This window comes from Lagopus muta, chromosome 2 (genome assembly GCF_023343835.1).
Source record: "Lagopus muta isolate bLagMut1 chromosome 2, bLagMut1 primary, whole genome shotgun sequence".
NCBI lineage: Eukaryota > Metazoa > Chordata > Aves > Galliformes > Phasianidae > Lagopus > Lagopus muta.
This window is the reverse complement of record NC_064434.1, coordinates 17,289,493-17,315,073: the sequence shown is the minus strand read 5'-3', so window position 1 is coordinate 17,315,073 and position 25,581 is coordinate 17,289,493. Positions and strand designations below refer to the sequence as shown.

The 25,581-nt window shown below is 39.4% G+C and overlaps 1 protein-coding gene across 3 annotated transcripts in view; it reads left to right on the top strand.

The window, feature by feature from the left end:
• COLEC11 (collectin subfamily member 11) overlaps positions 1-24,648 on the top strand; it is a 42,858-nt gene extending 18,210 nt beyond the window's left edge. The window contains exons 1-7 of one of the 3 annotated variants that reach the window (XM_048935943.1): positions 2,549-2,949; positions 3,877-4,032; positions 10,506-10,577; positions 20,375-20,446; positions 21,105-21,158; positions 22,482-22,577; positions 22,726-24,648. In XM_048935943.1, the coding sequence (XP_048791900.1) occupies positions 3,903-4,032; positions 10,506-10,577; positions 20,375-20,446; positions 21,105-21,158; positions 22,482-22,577; positions 22,726-23,135 (834 nt within the window). In that variant the 5' untranslated portion in view covers positions 2,549-2,949; positions 3,877-3,902 and the 3' untranslated portion in view covers positions 23,136-24,648. Of the gene's footprint in view, positions 1-2,548; positions 2,950-3,876; positions 4,033-10,505; positions 10,578-20,374; positions 20,447-21,104; positions 21,159-22,481; positions 22,578-22,725 lie in introns of those variants that run through there. The other 2 variants (XM_048935944.1, XM_048935942.1) reach the window with 2 other exon arrangements.
• The last annotated feature ends 933 nt before the right edge of the window (positions 24,649-25,581 follow it).

Genomic DNA, 25,581 nt, shown 5'->3' with positions numbered 1-25,581 from the left:
ACTTGAAATCTGGGTTCACAAACCTCATCTCTCAGCTGCCCAGGCAGACTCCCTAGAGCCAACAGAGCTCATCAGTTGTTTTGAAATTATTATGCTTAGAGATGTTTTTCTTTTTTTTTTTTTAAGGGAAAACCATGCAAATTTTTTCTCTTCCTTCTCCTTTCATTTATTTCAAAGCTTTCAACCTGCTGTGGTGTACTGGCCATTGTAGGTTTGTTTCATAGAGAGCACAGAAGCACTTCTGCAAGTGATAGTGATCTGAAAGTGATATCCACAGTGTTTCTGGTCTGGTTTCTGCGATTCATTTATCTGCAGCCTCTTCAGAGATTTCCTCTGTTCTGGCTCTTCTCAGACTGAGGTGATTTCCTTTCCATTCACAAGAGGCCTGGGTATTGTGACCTGCCTGAAACCAAGGAGTTCTGCTCTCCGCTGTGATTCCCCTAAAGTCGTGGTGTGACAGCCCAATTTCTGTGCCAGGTGAGCTGTCAAGAGCAGAGCCAACAAGCAGCCCTGACAGAGCCTGTCCTATGCCTGAGCTGCGTGGGAGTTTGTAAAGGTAGATGAATATTTAACATATCCCCAGACTTTGATCTTCCAGTTGTAGTCTAGATATGTCAAAAACCCCATAAAATGAAACTGGCAGAGGTAGTGCTGCCTTTATATTCACTAATGCAGAGACTGCAGCACCTTCCTCATTTCAATTCCTTCTGTCTCGGGCTTTTCAATTCATCACTGAGAGTCTTTATCACTAGGATGCTGGATGCTCATGCTGAAACTGCCTGGATCTGCAGGCTTTGCACTGAGTATCTGAACCACTTGGTTTACATGCCTTTCTCTGATCTTCTGGACGCATTGGAGGTGCATGAAAAAGATCATGGCCAGCAGTTGGAGGGAGGCGGTCCTCCCCTTTTATTCTGCCCTGGTGAGGCCATGTTTAGAATACTTTGTTCAGTGCTGGGCTCCCCATTTCAAAAGACTCCTAGAAGGAGTCTAGCGGAGGGCCACAATAAATAAAGGGCCTGGAGCATCTCCCATATGAGAAAGGCTGAGTAACCTGGGTCAGTTCAGCTTCGGGAAAAGAAGACTAAGAGGGTCTTCTTCTGATAAATGTTGATAAATATCTAAGGGGAGGTGGGAGTCAGTTGGATGAGGCCAGGCTCTTCTTGGTGATGTGTTGTGATAGGACAAGGAGCAATGACCTAAGACTTAAACATAGGAAGTTCCATACTAACATGTGGAAGAACCTCTTTGCAGTGATGCAGCATTGAAACAGGTTGGCTGGAGAGGTTGCAAAAGTCTTCTTCTATGGGGATATTGAAGACCTATATGGATGCCTACCTGTGTGACCTATTGTAGGGAAATTGCTTTAGGAGGGGTGTGTGAGTTCAGGCAGGATCCATTTTTTCCTCTTTCTGCAGTTACCACCCACAATGGTCCATCACCTCTCACTGATGCTGTTGCTGATAGTTAAAACACCTATGTTTAGGTGCTGGAAGGAGATTTCCAGGCACAAGCCTCTGCCATATCCTTCTGCCCCATGCCTGTCAGTGTTGAAGAGGTGTTTGGACAATGCCCTCAATAATATGCTTTAACTTTTAATTAGTCCTGGTGTGGTCAGGCAATTGAAATCAGTAATCTCTGAAGATTCTTTCCAACTGAATTGCCTTGCCTCACCTCACTATGTTTTATTGCTCCCTATTTCACTTGCTGTCTGTTGTGACTTGGACCATGGACTTGTCATAAAAAGCAAGGCCATCCACTGTGGATAGTAAGAGCTCCTCAGGGATGCCAAGTTCATCAGGATGTAGTGCCTTCTACCCCGTGGCTAAAAATTTCCTCGAGGGAAATGTGGTTGGATTCCAGCTTTATGTATGTGAAACAATTTAGGCAGCTGGGAGAAGGTTGCTATCATAGCGCTCTGATGTGCTATAAGCCAGGTCTGATCTGCCTTCTGACAGCCAGGAGTGGCTGTGTGCATGGGCAAAGCAGGTGACGGTCTGAGACAGCTGAGAACAACAGCACAGCAAATGTTTTCCTCCTGATTTTATCAGTCAAAGACCTGCTGGTACTGTGCCTGTTGTATTTGAGCAGCCCCTGCTGAGATTTGTACTTCAGTGGGTTTGTGTGCTCCCAGCAATACCTGAGCTAGGTATTTTAATGCTGATCCAGACATGCATGTATGAGCTGCAGTCATCCTTGTTATGGCAGCATAAGCAAAATTCTGTATGCTGAAAGCTCTTGAAAGGAAAAACATACTGTAAACATCTGCGTGTGTGAGTATTGTCCCTCCAGAATCAGCACCTGAAGTTATGAGAGGAGACTTGTGTAGATGACATTAGTACTTGGCATTCTGAGCAGAATGTTGTGAGGTTACAACATGTCTCTAGAAAGATTGCTTGTATTGCAGTCTGCTAGATTATAGCTAATATAAAATTGAGATTTTAAAAATAAAACTGTGACATTACAGCTTAGTGGATTTTTTTTGGGGGTGGGGGGAGGGGACGACAACGACACATTCTCCTGAATCTCTTGATCCATGCGAAAATGTCAACATTAACATCTTTTTTTTTTTTTTTCTTTTTTTCTTTTTTTTTTTTTAATACAAATATAGCATTAGTTAATCCTGTATAGTATTTTAAGCTTTTCATTACGAGGAAAATAAGGTTCTGCTGTGTGGCAATCTTATTGTGAATGTGAGTTTAATGCTAGGGAAGCAGTACTTCATTGCTAACTGTAACTATATCTGTGACTGTTCAGATGAGGGAAGGATTGGTATCTCTTTTCTGGCCAGTTTAGGCTGAAATATTGGAAATAAGGAATTTTTTCTTTCTTCTCAGGAAGAGTGGTAATGTATTGGAACAGGCTGCTCTGGGAGGTGGTGAAGTCACTGTCTCCCTGGGGGTGTTGAAGAATTGTGGAGATATGGCACTGAGACCCATGGCTCAGAGGGTAATATAGGCCAGTCTTCCTGTTCTAGATGTAAAACTCACGCAGCTGTGTCAGGGCTATAAAAAGTGATATATGAATGCTTTCTCTTGAAACCCTGATAGGACTTTCAGCTTGTTTGTGTAGTAGAAAGCCTTGGTGAAAGAAGGACTGGAAAAACATGCCAGAAGTACATAAATAACACTTTTGTCTAAGAGTATTTCTATAGACCTCCTAAATATCAACTTCTGATGGTCTTTTCACACAAATTCCATTTCTGTGCTTTGTTTTCAAAAGATTTCTTCACAGCCAGGAAAGCCATTTGACATGTAAGCTTAGGTGAGGGTATGTTTCAGATGTGAATCTTCTCAGGATTTATGGAAGGCTCTGATGTAACTTCACTGCATGATATAGTGAAATATATCTCCATCCCACTCTCACTGAGTTATGTGAAGGCTATTGTGTCAGACAATTTACTGGGCACAATTTCAGTGCTCGGACAGATGGGATGTGAAATTTCAGGCCTGCAGGTTGGTCTCATCGCCTACTGAATTGCCTCTTAAGAGCACTATGCACTCCTAAGCAGCAGCTAAGTGCTGACATTTTTCAGTGCAAGCCCATGTACTAGATTTTTCTCCTTTGACCTTTCCCTGCCTACAGTGAGAAATAGTGAACGCAGAGTTGCCTGTCATTGACTTTACTTAATTTCTTTCTTGACTAAATTCATCCTGAGCTTTATCTTACCCACTGTAGCACCAGAACAAACTGCTGAATGTGACGCTACATATTTCATATATGCCTGTGTTACATGCAACCTGACACATCCTTCTCATGCTGTGTGGGTTATAGCATGCAAAAATATATTGTGTTCATAGAAAGATGTTGCATACATTCAAAAACTGTTGAAAGTCTGTGGAATTCTTATAATTGTTTATTCATTCTTTTGTTTAGGAGTCAGTGACCTGTAAGTGCTCATTATGAAGACAGATCTGGTTTTCTTGGTGACTCTAATTAGCCTTGCCTTCCTGTCACTGCTAAGGTCTGGATATCCTCAACATATTGCAGAGGAGTCCTGCTCTGTTCAGATTCTTGTCCCAGGCCTCAAAGGTAATGTGGAAGTCTACTTCATCATTCAAATGCTAATCCTTTCTTTCTAACAGGCTCATTTGCACCACTGGTGGTTTCTAAACAAGACAAAAAAAGTATGTTTTCTGTTTGTCCAGTCTGTAGCCTCCTTATACATGAAGTTTCAATGTCCTTAAGAATAATTAGTCTGTTAAAATTAACATGGCATAAAGAATGCATGCCAAAGTTTCCCAAACTTACTCCTGATCATTAATGCTTGCTTTTCTGATATACATGGCCTAGTTTTTTTTTTCTCTCTGTTTATACTCATGACTGACACAAAGAGACTGTAAAGTCAGGCCCTGTGTTATACCTTGAGAGATTTTCATTGCCATTTTGCAGTGTCCTAATAGGAAGTATTTTGTATGTTATGCTCTTATACTTGCCTTCCTTTGGGCTAAATTTCCATTGGTTTTAAATGCCTGATTACCTTTTAGAGGAAGTCAAAAATTAAAGTTAGGTTTTAGCACTTCTACATTTTCTGTCAAGTGAAGCAGCATTTTTCAAAAATATCCCCCCAAACTATTGTGCACCGAAGATGGTATAAACTGTTGATCCTTCTGCAATTGAACATGTACTGAAGTACCTTAGGTAGGAAATCAACATTTGGGAGGAACTAGCATTTTAAAGCAACAACATCGACCATGGTGTGAAATCCCAGCCCCGTTATTAGATAAGTCAGTAAGACAGATGTCCATCATGGAGGCTGTGGTATTTCTACTGGAGAGTAATGTTCCAGTTGAGAAGAACAGCACTGGTCTGTTACATCTAAGTCTTCTGAGGTATGACTACGCCTTGAATAAATTTGTTTCACTGAGACATTTGCTGCAGAATAAGCATAAAATAATAAAATCTTTATGTAATACAAAGAACAATACAACCAAGGTAAATATATGTTGTCCAGACTTATACAGATCATTCAAATGGTGACCATACCAATGGGAACCAGAGCTTTGAAATGGCTGTTCAGGTCAGAGAAGTTGTAAGGCTTTGACAAGTTTTGTGACTACTTTGCCTTAGTTTCCCTACTTGTGTAATCCGTCAAAATTAACACCTTTAACTATGATTTTTATGAAAGGGCCATTATTGCTGTTATATGCAGCTTAGTCTTTTTTTTTCTTAGAACATTTAAGCAGTACAATAATAATCTTGGCCCTTTGCCAAGAGGAAACAGCGCAGAAGGCTGAAAACCATCACGTGCCAATGGTTTCACTCTGCTTCATGCATTGAAGGCATTGCAGAAGTGAGAGAGATTGATGTACAAATTTAGTGAAGCACAAAATGGCTTGATGCAGCCCCAGTTGATGTGAAGTCTCTAAAAAGCTATCAGTGCCCCAGCTACACTGTCAGGGGGCCTGGCACTGAGCATTGGTATTGAAATACTGCTGTACCCTGCTGGCACAACTCCAACCCATTTCAGTGGCCAAGCCTTACTTTCAACTGAGCGCTGATGTGGCTGTGTGCCCAAATTTCAGCTCCCCCACAACGGGGTTTTCTCGCTGCAGCTGTTAGATTTCCCCCTGCTCCTTCTTGGCTGAGCAAGATCTGCAGAGATGGAGCAACAGAACCCTGCTCCACTGCTAGGCATGAGCTAGATGGGACTTGGGAAAAAGGAGGTACTGGGAACCTGTGGAAGAATTTGTGGAGACCATGGATTATGTGAAAAGTAAAAAGAGAAGGTGGAGGTGATGCAGAGAATGGAGCCCAACTGGCGCCTGAGGGAGAAAGACACCAGGAAAAAGCATCCAAAGTAGGGGAGTGAAATGAAGAAATTTTAGAAGAACGGGAAGAGATAAAGGGAAGGAGAGAAGAAGGGCACAGGGAATGAGAATGAGCAGAGAGGCTGGAAACTGGAGGAAAAAAAAGACATAATAAAATAACACAAAGCCAATTAGGACCCTACAGAACAAAGGATGTCGGAAGGGGAATGAGATGAGAATGAAGGTGGAAATGGAAAATGAAGAAAGCCAGTGAAGAAACCCAGAATAGAAAAAAGGCACAAATGAGATTAAGGTCAGCAGCTTAGGTCTGGGACTGATATATTTTTTTGCCCCCTAAAACTTCAGCTGTATAAAGGAGAAAGATGAAATGAAGGAGGGAAAAGTACTATGGCTCTGAGAATCCAGACAACAGAATGATCTGTTTTTTAGAAAACCAATAGTATTAATAATGGGAAAGTGCATTTTGTGTGAAGAAGAAATGGATAGCAGTGTCCTAATGTATTGCTTACTATATTGTAAAGAAAAAACATTACACGGAAAAATCCTTTAAACCCTTTTTTTTTTTTTTTTTTTTTTGGTCATCTTCTTTTGTCTCCTTTCCATAATCTAAAGCAGGAATTATCTCTAAATTGAAGAAATATGAGTTTGAAGGCTGGACTGTTTGGTGGATAAAGTGTTGGTTGGACGGCGGTCATAGCCAGAGGGTTTCTGTCAAGGGTTCTATGTTCAGATGGAGGTTGGTCAACAAGTGGCATCCCCCATGGATCCATGTTGGACTGCTGGGCTTGTTTAGTTTGGAGAAGAGAAGACTCTGAGGAGACCTCATGTGGCCTTCCTGAACAGAACTTATAAACAGGAGGGGGATCAAATTTTTGTGCTCTCTGATAGTGATAGGACAAGGGAGAATGGTTTTAAAATAAAAGAGTGGAAATTTAGTTTAGATGTTAGAAAGAAATTTTTCACTCAAAGAATGGTGTGGCCCTAGCACAGGCTGCCTAGAGAAGCTGTGGATGCCTCATCCCCAAAGGCATTCAAGGCCAGACGGGGCCCTGAGCAGCCTGATCTGGTGGGTGGCAACTGGCCCACAACAGGGGGATTGGGACTAGATGGTCCTTAAGATCCCTTCCAACCTAAGCCATTCTGTAATAAGTATCTTACTCAATGACATACAATTCACAGAAAGTTAATGCTACATAAATAAAAACAATATTCTTTTTTACACCCTTACTTGATGATACTTCTCACACAGAAGTAATGGAAGGCAGTTAGCATCAGCCAAGGAATGCTTAACAGCTCATGTAGTTAATATTTGGTGTGCTATTTTTATTACAGTAGATTGTGTCACTTGAAGTAGGAAGAATGCAAACAGAATCAGAGACAAACCCTGTCCCAATGAATTCACGAAAGCAAAATGACAGCAATAGTAAGATTTGCTGTATGAACTATCAGAGATCACTCTCAGTGATGACAGTACGGCGCAGTATCAGACTTGCATCTGCTTGCTAGGTCCTGCTGCCCCTCAGTTCAGCACTAGGGCTTGATTTCTTCTGGGATTGTGGGGCATCACAATACCATGGAGCACTGCTGGGCATCTTGTCCTGTCACTGCAAAGCACTGGGAGATGCGCTGTGTGTATGTATAAGAGGGCTGGGGCACAGGAGGCAGGGCCAAGGAGGATGCTGAGCAGGAGGAATGGCTGCAGCTGGAGAAGGAAGCCACAATGCAGCTACTGAGTGGGAAGTACAATTGCATGACCCCAGCCTCTTGCACTGAAGGGACAGTGACTGTCCAGAAACCAGAAAGGGGACTGGAAAGACTATGTATCTTTCTCAAATTTTAATTATTTCATAGAATCATAGAATCACCAAGGTTGGAAAAGACCTAAAAGATCACCCAGTCCAACCGTCCACCTACCCCCAATAGCTCCCAATATTTGTTTATTTACTTACATAAGTCAGTATTCAAAAGTGAGAAGTTGATGTAAATTGCTGATACATAATTTCTTTTCTAAAATTACTTAGTGAAAACCCCTTTTTTTTTTTTTACCCGTGACACCTGCACAATGGTCAGTGAATACAGCAAAAACAAGGGCGTAGCACTGCAAAGCTAAACTGACCACTGCTCAGTTCCTGATAGCAAAGGTTTTGGTGCTTGAAACAAAATAACAAAAACTTGCTAAGTAGTCTGTAACGGGGTAATCTCTTCACAGGCAAAGTTTCTTAAACACTCTCACTAAGGAATGCAGTGTCATCTTATTATAGGAATAAATGCAGGCAAGTGTAATGGCCTGAAGCAAGAGTGATCTATTTTATTGATCCCTAATGTGCAGCTTTCACTCTGAAGAACGTGTAAAGCAATAGGCTGTAATAGCCTGCTCTGAGCCTCCAGAGAGCAGGGAAAAGTCATTGTCAGGATTTATCTTTGGGAAGCAAAGAACTCATAACCAGCCCTGAGGAGGGAAAGACAATCATACAGAACCTATTGGTTACTTGGTAATAAAGAAGTGGTGTTCCCAAATGTGCCAAATAATAGCCTGTTTCCTACTAACAGTATTATTCGCTGGGGATTATGTGGAGTTTGTCCTCATTAAGGTCAGAGAGTGGCCTATTTTTGCATGTCTGAAGACAGGAGAGTTGGTCTGGAGCTTGCTGGCAGCCTGAAGAAGGAAACAGATGGAGGGCTGAGCCACCTATGTGTACAATAAGGAGTGAGTGCCGGAGGCTGCGAATCAGAAATGTGCAATTTCAGCTTGTTTTTATGTGTCATTTTTATAGTCCTTCTCCAAAATGTACCTTCCAGCTATGTCACAGAGCTTGAGGGGAACAAGATAACCACTGACCTTCTTGTTATGGTGCTTGCTTTGGCTTCCTCAAGGGCAGCTGATGCTCACTCTCCTCTCGTGTGCTACAGAGCTGTTGTGCTAGCTCCAGATTTTTGATCTTAACGTTTTCTTTTCTGTGGAAGCTGTAGAAGTTTCTGTTCTTTTACATATTCTATTTAATAAAGATAGTTATTTAAATTGTTGTCTTAATTTCAGCTGGGACAGAACTGTTTCCTTCAGGGTGCCTGGTGTGATGCTATGTTCTGGTTTTAGGAGAAAAAAAAATGTTGATAACACACCGATGGTTATAGTTGCTGCTTTGCGATGTTGTACAGAGCAAAGGCTATGCTCAGCAAGGGGTCCATGTTGCTGGTAGGGAACAGAATTAGCTTAGCTGTTTTCAACTGGCCAGTGGGATATCCCATACACATATCCCGTGTGACATCACATAGAAGGAGTTTTGAAAGGAGTGGGAGTTCATCTTTTTCTCTTCTGCTGCTTGAGTGGGTAGCTGAGGATCAGTTGTGCGATGATGAGCAATTGCTTGTGTATCACTTGTTGTTTACGTTTGTATAAACATGTATATAAATAGTCATAATATTATCCTTTTCTCTATCTTAGTAAGTAGATTTATCTCAACACACAAGTTCTACTTTGTTTTTTCTCCCCATTCTCTCCCCTTTTCCACTGGGAAGGAGCGAGTGAGTAAACAACTGTGTGGTGATGAGCCACCTGCCAGGTTAAACCACAGCAATCATTCTTTAAATTTCTATTTGCCTAAGAGTTTTTTAAATTTATATAAGCGGAAAACAACAATAGTAGGGGACAAAACAATTTATGCGACTCCAATGAAAGACACTAGGTAGGCACACTGTATGGGAATTGTTGAATCATGGCCTGAACCACTGATGGATCACCTGGGAAAAGGACCCAGTCAGCCCTGGGACACAGGTGAAGGCAATTCAGCTGCGTGACTGGAAGGAGTGGAGCCTGGCTGCAGCTCTCTTAGACCCCATTTTAGGGCTGACAGCTAGCTGGGGAAGGTTCTCTGGTTGGAGATCCTTCCTTGGTGAAACTTTCCCCTGTGAACCTAGAGTCTTCTGATACACATGAGCAATCTTCTTCCTTTATAGCACCTTTCTATCATGCCGATCCTTCCATCATCACACTTTTGTTGCAATGCCTTTCCCATTGTATTGATCTGTCCAATTGCTACATACATATTTTTATGTTTAAATATGCTCAATGCATATAACGTAACATGAGTCTTGTGAATATAGTTAGTGATTACTTTGTGGTGATTCAAACCGTGACAATCAGAAGGCGTGATAGATATATGTAAGTGAGAATGCAGATTAAATAGACAGTTTTCCACGCTTGGAAATGATCCAGTAAATGATGGATGTAGCAGTGCTATCCTATAGATTTGTTCTCACTCAGTACTTGGTATAAACTTTTTTTTTTTGGTAATTTTAAGTTATGGCTATGCCATTTTCACTTGGGACTTAAACGTGTCCTCTGGTATTCTTTGCTATAAAGAGGCAATATTTGTTGTGTACTGAAGATGTGCTTGGAGAATGTGGAAACAGAAGGTTATGTGTTGAGTTGAGGCCTGATTCTGAGGCTTTTTCTTAACTAAATTGTAGTGTTGTCATTGTAGTGTTGACTGGAGCCTTGAGGGTTCAGTAACTTATTGACTTTGGTTTTGTCAGTGTCTACATTCCTTGCAGGAAAGTCTATTCTCTGTGCTTCAGAGCTCTCAAGATATGTTTCATTTGTTTTTATTTTTTCTCTCTTTAGTAGGTTTGTATTTTCAGCACGGAAAATGACGCTCTTGTCACTAACACCAATAGAAAATAGTTCTTTTTTTTTTTTAATATGATTCTTCTTTTTCTTTCTTTTTATGTTAATAGGGGAGGCCGGAGAAAAGGGGGAGAAAGGTGCTCCGGGTCGTCCAGGTAGAGTTGGCCCTCCAGGAGAAAAAGGTAACGTTGTTAAAGAAGATATTTTGAAAGTAATTCCTTACCAAATGCTGCCTTTTCTTGTAAGGCAATGATGATGGGCATCCTCCACTGGATGATTAAACCATTTTTAGATGTTTCCATGTACCTTTATAAGCTTATTTGTAAACTGAATTTTGCTTTCAGGTGCAAAAAGTTTTGGAAAAAATGTTTTTTCTTTTTTTTTTTTTTTTTTAAGTATCATAATGCCCACTGTAAATGCAGTCCTCAAATTAAGGCAGAGGGAAGAAATCATGAGGTTTGCTTTCCTGGTTTCCTTCTGTTTGTACATATGAATATTCTCAGCACCTTAATTAAAACCATTGTGGGAAGGCATTAAGCCATAATAGGCAGGGATGGCCATCATTGATTTCACATTTCTTAGACCATAGTTCAGTGATATTTATGGGAAGATGGTATTAAAACTGTTCATGTTGTAGTTCAAAAAATATTTTGAGCTCTTGAGAGGAATGGAGTTCAACAGTATTAAGTTATAGAGCTAGGAGAAAGAGCATTTCTGTCCTACAAGAAATTCTGTCTTTTCGCATTTGTTCTCCTCCTGAAAAAGGGAAAGTTGACCTTCAAGTGTTCTCCAGGAGATGCATATACTAAAAAAAACTCATTAGGAGTAGTCAAAACCTTTTATTTAAATACTAAAATGAAACATTTGACATTCCTATCATTAGAATGTCGGAGTTCTTACCAAACTGAATTTGCAAGCCTCTTTTCAAAGCCATCACAGTGGTAATTCATTCTTCCTTTCAGTGATGTGTATTCTGTTACAAAGTACTTTTGGGCAGATACGGAAATCTTATTTCTGCAGTCTCCCTTGAGACCAAGAACCATGGGTAGAGCTCATCCCCTAAAATTCATTGAGAAACTTACAACTCCCTGAGGGTGTGTGTGTGTGTGTGTGTGTGTGTGTGTGTGTGTGTGTGTGTGTGTGTGTGTGTGTTAAGTCAGTGTACTTTCCTAATGGAGATGTAGCCTTCAAGGACAACTGTCATAAAAAATTTTAGAAACTAAAATTTTAACTCCTGCAGGGTAATGCAGCATGAAGAGAAGTACTACAGAATAACTTTGGTTAAAAGGTCATATAGAGGTCTATAGTCCAATCTTCTGCTTAAAGCAGGGCAGGCTTCAAATTTAGATGAGACTGCTCAAGGTTTTTGTCTGGCTGACTTCTGAAAATCTCGAAGGATGGAGATTCCACAATCTTTTTGATTGGCTTGCTCTCCAGTCTTGTTGTGAAATATGTGTTCCTTAAGGTCAATCAAAATTTTCTTGCTTGCAATGTGTGATCATTGTCTCTCATCTTTTTGCTATATATCTCTCAGAAGAGAAAGGTGCATCTTCTCTGCAAACTTCCTGTAGTGGAAGAATGAAATTAGGTTTCCCCCCTTACCTTTGTCTTCTTTAGGCTAAATAAAAGGATTTTCTTCAGCTGGACTCCAGTTTTTTTCTCTCTCTTGTTTGAAGGTGCAAAAATCTCTGGGTCCTTTTCCGCACGGCAATTTTCTAGGCAGCCATTGACCACAGTGTGCCTATGCATCCCAGGTGTGGAGTGTTTCAGGGTCTGACTGAATTTCCTGTCAACAAATTCTTGCAGCTTGTCAAGGTCATCTGACTGGACTCGCTACTCTCCAGCACACTAACCACTCCTGGGATTGCCAGCAGACTCACAGAGGCTGCCTTCCACTCCTTCCTGTCGCTGATGAAGATTTTAAACACTGTTGGTCCCAGGACCAACTTCCTGAAGAGTGGCACTCATAATCAGCTACTGATTAGATTTTGTCAGCCTTGCAGCAGCTCAGCTGAATTTTTCAGCACCCTTGGATGCCTTCTCACGAGTGCTATGGACGTGTGTCCAACTGAAGTATACTCAATTGTTGGCTAATTGAGCTACGAGAGATGGTTTAGTAGCTTGTGGCACTAATAGGAATGGGAGGGTGGTTGGACTAGATGATCTTGCAGGTTGTTTCCAACCTTGTGATTCTGTGATTCTAACACGGGTAGCATCTCCTCCCCACTTTCGGTCACCAGATGTGAGATCCAGTAGAACACTTTGCCAGTAAAAACAAAAGCAAAGAAGGTACCAAGTATCTCAGCATTGTCCATCTGTTTTATCATTGTTTCTTTCCAATCAGAGTGCCTGTGCTATCCTCAGTCTGATTTTTACTGCTGCTTTACCTGTACTGTGTTTCAAGCTATTTTCATATACTCAGCCAAGATCAACTCCAGCTGAACTTTTTCCTTTCTCACTTCATCCCTGAATACCTAAGGAATACTTACATATTGTTTTTTATTAGCCTCTCTCTGTGCCCAGCCTAACCTGTGTGCTTCCATTGTGCTTGTTGTCCCATCATATCTGAGTGGCTGATGTCATTAAGTAGACTCCCAGTTTCTCCTGTTTGTTTCCCAGGTTATGACTGTTTTTCACTGGTATTTCAGATGGGTAAGTGGTCATATCACCTTTTTCATGGGGACTTGGAGAATCTCTCCCATTGCACGGTCTTAAATATTTATTTGAGCTTTGCATTTTGTTGAATCAATTCCACAATGTAACATTTCATTTATATAATTTTATATGCAATATTGCATTTACTTAGAAAATCATTCTAAGGAAAGCTCAATTCTAATAATTAGAATAATTAGATAAATAATTAGAAATTTCCAGTTTTCATATGTCAATATGTCCAAAACATTGATGTGAATGGATGAAGAAACATTGAAGTGAACATTCACTGCAAGAGAAATGTACATGAAACAGAAAAGAGATGAAACAAAATTGAATATTAATGCATTCTATATCACATTTTTCCAGGGAGCGCTTGCAGTACAATAATCCTTACTGTTTCTGTAGCCGCATTTTTTCTGCTTTTCTCTTGCTCATCCAAATTTGACTTGACATGTGTATAGACTTGTAATATTTAGTAAATGCTTCATTTTAGTACAGTAAGAAATTTCACCATAGTTTTATCAGAAATAACCACTTCAGCATCTGTTCCTGATCAGATTATCAAATATCCGTTTGTGATCTGCTATTGGCTTTGCCTTTTAGCACTATTTTTGTCCTCTTGGGCATATAACACTAATGCCCTTGATAGTCTTGGCTAACTATTTTAAACTCGCAGTTGGTGTAAAGCTTAGTCTCATGATCCAGATACTTAACACATAGCTTAGTCAATAATGAAAGATGAATAATACTATTGTCTCACATTCCATTTGTCCCATTCTGTGAGCACACTTGGATGATCACAGAAGCTCTGTTTCTGTTCAGTATGCTGTTAAACTTCAGTCTTGATGTTAATGCATATGGCCCCCTGTAGTTTTTAAGCATATTTTTATTGAAGCTTGATAATTGATGTGTTATTGGGCTAATATTCATCTCCTTCTATGGATAGAAACTGCTACATTTCATTGTATGTCACTACTATTTGAATAAGTGCTGGCTTACACGAGGGAAAGATTATAATTCTTCTGTTTTGGTGTTAATTTACAATATCAGAATCACAGCTTTTTTTTTTTTCACTTTCCTTTCTCAGTTTTGTTTCTTAGGCAAGTTCATTGTAAGGAAACTTGCTCAGTTTCTTGAATTTAGAAGTACAACAGTCAGTGAACAAATAAAATACATAAGAAAGGGTTTTTTTTATGGTACATTTGACCTGCAACGAACACTTCAGAATTAGAAAGTGCTGCAAATGTTTCCATCATATTCTTTCTTCGTAATATTGTCATATTTTAGTAATTCAGACCCTCATAAACATTAAAACTTTCTGATGCTTTCTTGAAATAAATCTGTTTCTGCATGTCCTGATGTTTCAGGGTGACATCAGATATCCCAATGTCTTTGGGCACTGATTAAAGTTAAATTCACTTACTTCTGCCGTTGCTTTTAATTAATTGTATAGGTCAATTATGATGCATAGCGTGTCAGCAGAATAGAAAACTGTGTTGTCCTTATGAAAAGTGTAGAGCACTGGATCAAGTAAAATGTTAAGCACAGTCATATGATATTCTTGGGATGGGACCCAACAGTCTCTACCTCTGCAGTGTTAACACAGCCTCTGGTGTGACTTCACAGAATTGCAGAGGTTGGAAAGGACCTCAAGAGATCATCAAGTCCAGCCCCCTTACTAAAGCAGATTCCCCGCAATAGGTCGCACAGGTAGGCATCCAGACAGGTCCTGAATATCTCCATAGCAGGAGACTCCACCACCTCTCTGACCTTTACTGTAAAAAAAAGTTCTTCCACATGTTGGTATGGAACTTCCTGTGTTCAGGTTTGAGGCCATTGCTCCTTGTCCTATTGCCACATGCCACCAAGAGCCTGGCCTCATCCATTTACCTCCCACCTCCCTTTAGATATTTATAAACATTTATCAGATCCCCCTTCAGTTGTTTTTTTTTTCTCAGGCTGAGCAGACTCAGGTTACTCAGCCCTTCCTTGTATGGAAGATGCTCCAGGCTCTTTTTCAGCTTGTCAGCTGATGTTTTCCCAGACAATTCTCAGACATGTTCTGGGAACTAACACAATGAACAGCTTGCAACTGATTACCTTGGTTTGAAGAGAAAGATGATTTAAGATTATGGAGTGCACCATTCTTGGCCAGCTGGTTCCCAGTGCTGGGGAGCAGTCCCAGGCATTTAGTTTACTAGTACAGACATAGCCTTTAAGTATGAGAGGGGAGTCATTAATTTAACTGGATTGGATCCAGAGTGCTCAGTCATTTGTATAATCAAGTTCTAAGGAGAGGTAATAACGTCTTAATTTATATTTTAATATTACTGATTGCTCATTAATATGTAATCAATCAATCCCTTACATTCTGGAGTCAACTTTTACATGAATTTATTGCTCGCTAAGGAGCGCTGCAGGCAAAATTCCACATAAAAGTCCTGACATTGGCAGCTGCGGATTCACAAAGTGGGTATCTAATTCAAAACTATCTTCCAAATCCAACTGAAATCAGTAGGATTTTGAGAAAACCTGTACTAAACAGTGTGGACAAAATAGGCTTCAACATAGGCTTCAGTGTAAGTAAATATGTAGAATAGGGACCTTAGGGATACACTGTTTAATGTATATTTACGAGTCGCCAAACAATAGAACTGTTGCTTAAAACTCAAACACTACCCTGAAATCCTTAGCAGCAGAACTTCAAAATGATTAAGACTTTTTCACTGCTTTCCTATACTTATTTTATTTATTATTATTTTTTGTACTACTACCTTTAGCTTTCGTTACAAATTTTCTAGTCTTTCTAATTTCTTGTCAGTATAGGTAGCTGTTAACAGTTTCCTCTTCCCCCACCTCTATTTGTTCTGCAGAGCTTTTAAAGATGCATTTTGTTGCTAAACTAGCTGTCTCACATGAGTGGGGTGGATCACTGCTAAGAGATGTTCTCCATTAATCACAAGAGAAACTTAGATAAATAGCTTAAAAACCTAACCTTCAGGTGGCTAATGCTGGGTGAGACGAGTTTGTCCCAAACACGTGAAATGCCACGTAGGCATTCAGAATTTTTGGATTTCTAGTTGCCAGTAGTTCTAAAAAGGGAAGATACTTGAATAACTACTATGCCATAGCATCATTATATCTTTTAAAAATACTTTTTATTCTCATTTAAGTCAGGCTAAATATTTGCACTGGGAATACTGGCTGCAAGACTAAGATGTACTGTGGAAGACACTGTACCTCTGTATCTTTTATTCTTTTTTTCTATATTTTATTTATTCTTTTTATTCTGTATTCTTTTTGTAAGTATCTTCTGCTGACTGCTGTCAAAGATGGCACTGGAGCTGACAGAGTTTTGGTCTGGCTTGGGACTCTTATGCTGCAGAGTAGATCTTTGTGATGTCCACTATGTCAAATTATAAAGAATTTGTCCCTCATGTTTGGGAAGTAAACTACTATTCTCTTTTTCTCTTTGACACTACTCAATTCAATTTAGCTGTGAAATGTTGAATTTGAGTTTCTACTAGATTTCTCTTTCTGGCACCTTCTTTTTTAAAAGTAGTTTTATGCCCTATTTTCTGTTCCAATTAGTTCTGTCTGAAGAAATTGGCCATACTGTATGAACACCCCTTTTATAGTGTTGCACTGAGCCAAAGCCCTCATCTTTTTGCCGGTTGTGCGGCCCACCATTCATCTCTGGTTATTATTTCTTCTCTTGTTTGTGAAACTGACAAGGCCAACAAGAAGATCAATTAGAATTCCTTTCTCTTCAGTTCCCCCTAAAATCCTTTATGTCTTCTATAATTGGTTCCAATGTATATCACCTTCATCTGAGAGATGACAGATGACTTGCTTCGTATTCTCCATTCAAACTCTCAGTGAAGTTTCCTACTTTTGGTCTATGGAGACTTAATTTCTTTCATTGTCCTCATTTCTTTCCAGCTCTCACTTCCTGATTTCATTAAGACTCTTTAGGCTGCATTTTTGGCAATCATAGGGCCACTGAAAAGGACTTTTTAAAAGGTTTTAAAACTTTTGAAACCCTCAAGGCAGATGGGTCTCTCTTGAAGCTATCTGATTTATTCTGCAGAAGAAGCAGAATAAGCAAGCCCCTGGAGTAGAAGCTGGGGTTACTCACTGTAAGAGAAAAGCTAATCCAAACACCTCTTTAATGAGCACAAGGGACTTAATGTATGTCTTTGTTGTTTGAGGTAGCACACTTTTTACTTCTGAGCAGATCATGTAGTTCTTATTGGCAATTGCTCTGTAAGTTGTTCATCTTCTGGGCAGTATTTATGAGAAAGAATGTGATGTCCTTTTATATATTATATTTCATTTATGTGTTATAGGCATATGTTTATTTCATTTCAAATATAGCGTCTGACATTACTACTGTAATCCCAATTTGGAAGTTTGGAACATTTTTGAGGTTTTTCAAGGAAATACTTTCTGGCTATGCTATCTCTGTTGGATAAATATCCACTAGTTGCAGTCAGTATTTTTATAATCTGCACAATTCCTTGGAAATATGTCTTTGAAGCAAACCATGAATCTATTCTGAGACTGAAGCAATATCCAGAAAGTAAATCAGCAGCTGAGTGCGTTATTTCCATTCTTTCAGTAAGAATATACTGAATAAGAGAACAATTTTGTGGTCTTGAAGATAAAAATTCAAGTAGAGGCTGAATCTGATCCTTTTTGGAAACAAAGGAAAACTGATTGTAGGACTTGCCAGGTGAATTAGACCAACAAGCCATAGAATGGCTTGGGTTGTAAGAGACCTCAAGGATCATCCAGTTCCAACCCGCTTGCCACAGGCTGGGGTACCAACCTCTGGATCTGGTGCTAGACCAGGTTTCCTAGGGCCCAATCCAACCTGATCTTGAACATCTCCAGGGCTGGGGCATCTACAGACTCCTCCGGGCAGCCTGTTCCAGCACCTTACCACTCTCATACTAAAGAACTTCCCCCTGACATCCGAGCTAAACCTTCCCCCCTTCAGCTTAAAACCATTCCTCTTTGTCCTGTCACTGTCTACCCCTGTATAAAGGTCATTCCCCTCCATTTATAATCCCATTTTAAATATTGGAAGGCTGCAAGGAGACCTCACTGCAGCCTTCTCTTCTCCAGGCTGAACAAGCTCGGCTCCCTCAGCCTGTCTTCATAGGAGCGGTGCTCCAGCCCTCTGATCATCTTAGTGGCCCTCCTCTAGACCCTCTCCAACAACTCTACACCTTTTCTGTACTGGGGGCCCCATGCCTGGACACAGTACTCCAGGTGGGGCCTCATGAGGGCAGAGTAAAGAGGGACACTCCCTGTCCCTGCTGGCCACCCCTTGTCTGATGGAGCCCGGGATACCATTGGCCTTCTGAACTGCAGGAGCACACTGCTGGTTCCTGTTCATTTTTTCCACCACATCCTTTTGACCTTTCTCATTTGACCTCTTTCTGAGTCATATGCCTTCGGCTGATGGCTGCTTAAGAATTTTTGTAGTAATGAGGAAGACATCTCCGGTGGTAGTCAATTTATATTCTGAAACATGTCATTAAGTTAAAGGTAATGATGAAGTCAGTCATAAAATTATTCAGTTTTAAAAGTATAGAAATTAAGCAGTTGTCTGTCCTGGTGCATTGAATCCCACATCCTGACAACAGATATTCAGTTGTAGTTCCAGAACTGAGGCTGAGCAATGACAGTTTATAGAGTTTCAGTTAATGGATCCTTGTGGTAGATTTTCCTCTGAACACATCTGATTTTCTCCTTGGTCTTTTATAGCAGGATAGTGCATAACAGGCATTGCTTTGAGCAAAAGAAAAAAAAAACACCAGAAAAACAGTCTTAACTGAAACAACTGCCTCCATGTTTCCTAAAGCAGTCTCAGTCTTGTGTTTCTTCACATGGGATCTTCAGGAGGCATTTGTCTTCTCTCTGTAGTCCCTCCATCTCTTCTCTCTCTGTAGTCCCTCCATCTCTTCTCTCTGTTAATGTTGTGTGGTACAGTAGGGAATCTACCTCATATGATGTAGTTGTACAGCTCTGCAGCCTCCAAGCCGTGTTTCTTCTTGACATTATGATACAAAGAGGCTTAAATCTGAATGGCAGAGCATTGATTCACTCAGGAAAGAGTATCACCAACATCAGACTGCCAGTTCTCATTCTGTAGGTCTCAGAAAGTCTACATAAAGCAAGAAAAAAAGGATAGAATGAGGCTTTGCTATTACAGGCTAAGTTCTCTCAGATTTACGTCATTAACATAATTATTTTTCATAATGTTTGAGAAATGCCATACAGAAAAGCTGCATGATGTAACAGGCAGGTTTCATCTGTTTTATCATTTGAGCTCTGGAGGAGCTCAGCTCTATTACATCAATACTTGGACTATGGCACACACTTTATTAGTAGCAATGCTTCTGCTTGGTCTGTAAAGACAGTGATAGGAAAGAAACTGTCTGTTCCACTGCAAATTCTCCTGAAGCCATTCTAATATTTGCTTCATATTGCAAAGGAAGGTACAATTCATAGAAAAGAGGCTGAAGTCAGGCGTAGTAAGTGAATCAGGCTGTCTTACATTTGATTTCTGGCTATACATCAGGGATATATACAGATAGGTGGCTGTGGCTGGTTCAAGCAGATTTGCTGACAATTTCAATTCACCTTGAGAGGGGGGTGATTGGTTTTAATTTGCAAAAACACAGCTAAGAGAAATGATTTTTGAACAGCTTTTTTTGCTACAAGTGCTGTTTGAAGTATTCTACTGAAGCATGTTTAAAGTTAGTAACATCTAACATTTCTGTTTTGTATCAGACTTCACATTTGTACAAGCATGTGTATGTGCTCAAATATGAATTCCATTCATTTTCATTTTTCTTTAATATAGTCTTCGAATGTAAGAAAGAATGAAGATGCGACTGCTACGGAAAAATTAAGCAACAAAGCCCAAATTCAGCCTTACTATAACTCAGCTGCAGTAGAGTTACTTCACAATTATTTGTTGTGCTTGGACCCCTTAGGTCTTTTCAACTCCATAATACATTGATCCGTATGTTTTTGACGGGATCCTCCCTTACTGTCAACATTATTTTGGCATGATCATCTGATAGAAGTTTGTAAAATGTTTTTCCAGTGGATCTCAGCCAAGATCTGTTTTCATTTGCACCTGCTTACTGCTTTAATGTCACCTGGAGTGAATTGAACTTCTGAAGTTCAATGAATGTTGGGTTTATAGCGTATATTTCTTCACTGAAAAATCTAGTATTGCAAATATGCTGGAATCTGAATTAATCAGAATACACTGTTAATGTGTTTCGTCTTTTGGTACATGTAGGAGAAATGGGAGACAAAGGACAGAAAGGCAGCATGGGACGGCATGGAAAAATTGGTCCTATTGGTTCAAAAGGTATGCTCCGTGCAATTGCCTCTCCATTTGTGTTTTAGATGAAAAAATGTTATCATCTGTGTTTGGTTAGCTACTCTTAGACTTCATCATAGTTGGCTGACTGCAGTATGAGATACTACTTATTGGCTGAGATCTGTCGAGCAGTTACTTTTTGTTCTATAGAAGCATTAAGATTTGAGCATCCTGGTTTATGGTTAAATTAAGAGCTTCACATCCTAACAGATAAGTGTGGACAGTTAAGAGAAGTAGATAGGAAGACACTGTATTTTGGTATCCTTCTAGGAACCACAGTACTTGAATTCTAATTTTTCATACGCCACAGGGTTGGTCATTTGGACCAACCATGTTTACCTAAGCATCTGGATTATGAATCTAGATTTAGGTTGCAATATAGTGTGTATGGCCCTTTTCGTCTACAAGATCTGAATTTATTGCTTCTGTGAGGTTCACAAAAAAGAAAGTGATATCAGTACATATTCTTTTCATTCATAGGTTTGGTTTGCCTTTTTTGTGGATTGACTGGGACAGAAGCATTTTTATTCTTCCTTGGGCATTTTTCTACTTTTCACACTTGCCTGTTACTAGAGGGAGAAAAAAAAAAGTGTTTAACTATTAGTGAAAAAGCCTCCTTAAATTTATATTCTTTTTCATATTTTAGGTGAAAAGGGAGATAATGGTGACATAGGACCACCAGGTCCTAATGGTGACCCAGGTAATCTATAACATACTTTGTCCACGATGTGAAGGATTTAAGAACATACAGGCATCATCACAAAAAATGTGTCTTTTAAAATACTGAGAAAAATCATGATAAATAAATATTTAGATAGCTACTCCTCACAGTAATATTTTCGAATTACTTAAAAAAAAAAATAATAATATTGAAGTTGCTGGACATGTAGTGTATTTTTTCAAACAGTGTCTCAGAGCTACTCAGAGGTTTGGTGAATACAGTGGGAATGAAGTGCAACTCTCAGTATCATTCACCACTATTGGAAGGGGAAATCTCTGTATAGTCTGCTCAGGATTCCAGCCAACACAAAGGAGCAGGTCAGAAGATCATGCCCCTCCACTGGGTATCATTGCAGGAGCTTAGCAGGAATAAAGGTCCTCCAGAAGAAAAGGTGGAAGTCTGGCAAAAAAAAATAATAATGTAAGCCTTAGAAAAGTGGCTCCTGATTTTGCCCATTTTTGTTCCTTCCTAGCAGAGTGCACTGAAGGTGCATCAGTTAGTTTTCTTATGAGAACATAATTTGTCACTCAATTCTTGAGCCAGGTATTGTCTTGAAGGGCAGTCTTATAGTTCAACTACATGGCACTTAGACTTAGGTATCTACATGGAGTAATTGCGCAGTTAAATGCAGATTTGAATAATTGCATATAGAACTGGAAACTGTAATTTATTCTCTTTTTGAGATCTGAACTCATAGAAGTAACAATTATCCTTTTAGTATTCTCGTTCAGATTATCTTTGTCAAATCAATATCAATTTGGCATAATAGATGTCTTTCTATTCTTTGACTGGAAGAGGTACAGTAACTTCTGTATTTGAAAAGTAAAGAATTGCATTTTACAGCTAATTATGTGCATTACATGGTTAGAACGTTAGTCTTTTTGATCTACTGTTCTAGATTCCTTATGAGGAACAGGTGAACAAGAAACTGTAGATTTTTGCTCTGGATAAAGTGCTTTTTGGAAAAGACCGAAGATGATAATTTCACCCAAATATGATGTTTTGACAAACATTTTTAGTGTTTTGTTTTGTTTTATTTTTTGACAGGGGATATCTCTCTGTGTTCAGATTAGCCCTAGTTACACAGAACTGAAGCTTCAGAGGAAGGAGATGTCATGATTAGATTCAGACAACTGTGAGAATCATGATGGCACGTATTAGCAAAGGCTACAGGTTTCGGACCATTACTTGTGAAGCAGATGTCCCCTAGGGCTGCCCAGCTGGGCCTTTTCATGAAGTTATTTAGATAATTACTGAATTTAGACACCTTTTTGACTTCAGCACGTCTGTTTCATTTCATAGGCATCCCCTGTGAGTGTAGCCAGCTAAGGAAGGCTATTGGTGAAATGGATATCCAAGTGGCCCAGCTGACGACAGAACTAAAATTCATAAAAAATGGTAGGCTAACTTTATATATTTTCCTTTCTCATTGCTGCATTTTAATGGTGAATTGCTCGTAGAGAGTATCGCCATGCATTGGATTTGTGAAGTTATTTTGGGGTGTACAGTAAGTTGGTTTATAGAAATGCGAGTGCTCACTTTTCAGCACTGCCCTCCCCCGCAGCTGTTGCTGGTGTGCGTGAGACAGATAATAAGATTTATCTGCTGGTGAAGGAAGAAAAAAGATACAAGGAAGCCCAGCTCTACTGCCATGGAAGAGGAGGGACGCTGAGCATGCCCAAGGATGAGAATGCCAACAATCTGATTGCCTCGTACATCAACCAAGCTGGGCTCACCAGAGTTTTCATTGGGATTAACGACCTAGAGAAAGAGGGAAATTTTGTCTATTCTGACCGGTCACCCATGCAGACCTTCAACAAGTGGCGCAGTGGGGAGCCCAACAATGCCTACGATGAGGAGGACTGTGTGGAGATGGTGGCATCTGGAGGGTGGAATGACGTTGCATGTCATATTACCATGTATTTTGTGTGTGAATTCGATAAAGAAAACGTGTAAGCTTGCTGGCTCTTTATTTTAAGAAAAGTTTTTAAGCAGGTTGTATAAGTTAGCCCATGTTTATAGAGTACAAGTAATATTTTACACATATGTGACATCAGTGTTGTACAGCTGTAAATACAATTTAGGTATTTCAAATATCGATATTTACCCTTCAGAAGGGAAGAGCACTGATGAGTAAGATATAGATTGGTTTTTTTCTGTAGAAGAGCGTATGTATTTAGAGAAAACTGTAGTCTGGGGCTAAATTCTGCCCTCAAAGCATTTAACACGTGTGATGGTGTGAATTTGGCCTCTAGTTTTCAGAGTGATCATTTCTGAAGAAATAGATTCTTAATATTCTTTTACCTTAGCAAATTTAATAGTTATAGATGTTAATTGCTTGTAGCACTACAGGGATACTCCAGCAAGAAGACAAATAATTTGCATACTCCAGTTAATTAGCACAAATATTACTATTTTTTTGGGATGTAAAGGTGTTACAACTCTTTTTTTTTTTTTTTTTTTTTTTTTTTTTTTTTAAGTAGCCAAGCCTAGTCAACAAATTAAGAGTCCTGCCAATTTTGTACAGTTTCTTTATTAAAATATTCACAGATATATCATGAGAAGGCCCTTCAGTAAACAGTTTTAGTGCTGGCGGAGGATTAACTTCATGTAATTCAGTACAGAAAGAGGGATCCATGCCAGATGAGTGCTTTGGGATTGGGTAAAGGTAAAAGATTTTGGTTTTCTGCTATCTTTAGTTGAAAATGATTCCGTGAATGAACTGTTTAAGGCCTCAAACAATTATTTTTTTTAAAGTGTTTCTCATTTGTTAAAGATGATCCTGGTACATCATGTTACAAAACAAACAAAATACTGACCCTTCACTGTTTAAGGCAAATTACATTAGTGGACAACAAATCTCATAGAAGTGGTTTAGCTAATTGTTTTGGCAGGAAAAAAGCCTATATAGTGACTCAGATTGAGAGAGTGACCTCCTGAAAAGCAGCAAAATTGTCCAAAATTCTCCTGTTTATGTATATAGCAATAATGTGATTTTGCACAAATAATTTATGTACTCAATTGCGTATGATGGAAAATGTGATGTATATTTTAAGAAGTCAGCAACATAATTTCACAAAGGAAATGAATTACTTTGGATCTTCCTAGGAGCCAGTTGCATGACATCTTATTCTCACTGTTAGGCATAGAAAAACTACAAAATCTCAGACCGTTTTTTTTTTTCCAGGAATACCCTACACAATGTTTTATGCTGTTTTTTAAGGAGAAATGTTCCTTTGTATAACATAGCAATCAGTATATTTATCTGATAATTATGGGAGATTGGTCTACAAAGTATCCAAATTGGATCTGGCTTGTGGTTCCACAGCAAGACATGACCAACTGAAATCAACGCTAAAGTGCCGTGATACATAACCAGCAGTCAGACAATTCTGTTCATATCCACAGTCTAACAACATTTGGTGTGATACTATTATTAAATACCTAATAAACTATTTTGTTTGATATATTTACTCTGTGAATTTGAATCCATTATACACGTTTGATACTCCTGTTCCTATGGTATACCAGATTCCTATGGTATTTGAGTATCTCAGCTCCAGAGCAACCATTCTAAGAAACAAATGGTTCTTTGACTGCTTCACCTTCTTTCTTATGAAGCTAGGCATGACTCCTATGCATTAGGCTTTCTTCAGACTGTGTATTGAAATCTAGTAATGTGAATATGTTTCACCAATACTCAAGACTCTTTACAGAATTTACAGTTGACTTTTGAATATCATGGTTATATCCTGCCCACTATAGAAATCCTGAGGAATCCTTCAAATCTTAAGCATACTTCTGTCAAATAATTGCATCTATATTAAGAAGACTAAACCTGAGTTACAGATATCTGGAGTTCCCTCATTATGCACTTACTGAAGGTGCTAGTTGTTTTTCGCTCAGGTTTTGCAAGTCTCTGCTGTAACATTTGCTTTCCTCAGAAACATCAAAAGACACCTTTTGAGGAGGTGGGAAGATTTTTCAGATGCCGAATACTTCTGTTTTACTTCTGGAAGCCACACCAAATTTGTAATGATTGACTTGACATGTAGAACACTCCAAATTTCAATTAAAATATGAAAAATAAAGGAAAGGTAAATAACATTTATTTCACCCAGTTTTCATGTTCACCAGGATACGTTTTTGCAAATCTTGAAACATGAGATGGAAAGGAAATGAATTGTTAGAGCCTTGTATATTCTTTTATTCTCTTGGCTGCCATGGTTCTGGTTTCACTGGATGAGGGGAGCAAGGCTGTAAGTAAGATCTCTAGCTATCCTGCAAGAAGCAAAGATTACGCATCTGATATTTACCCCTGTGTGGAACTGGGCAAGAAAGAAAGAGAGCTTGGAAGTGATGGAGCCCTTGATCATCTCTTTCACCTTCCAGTTGCTGACCC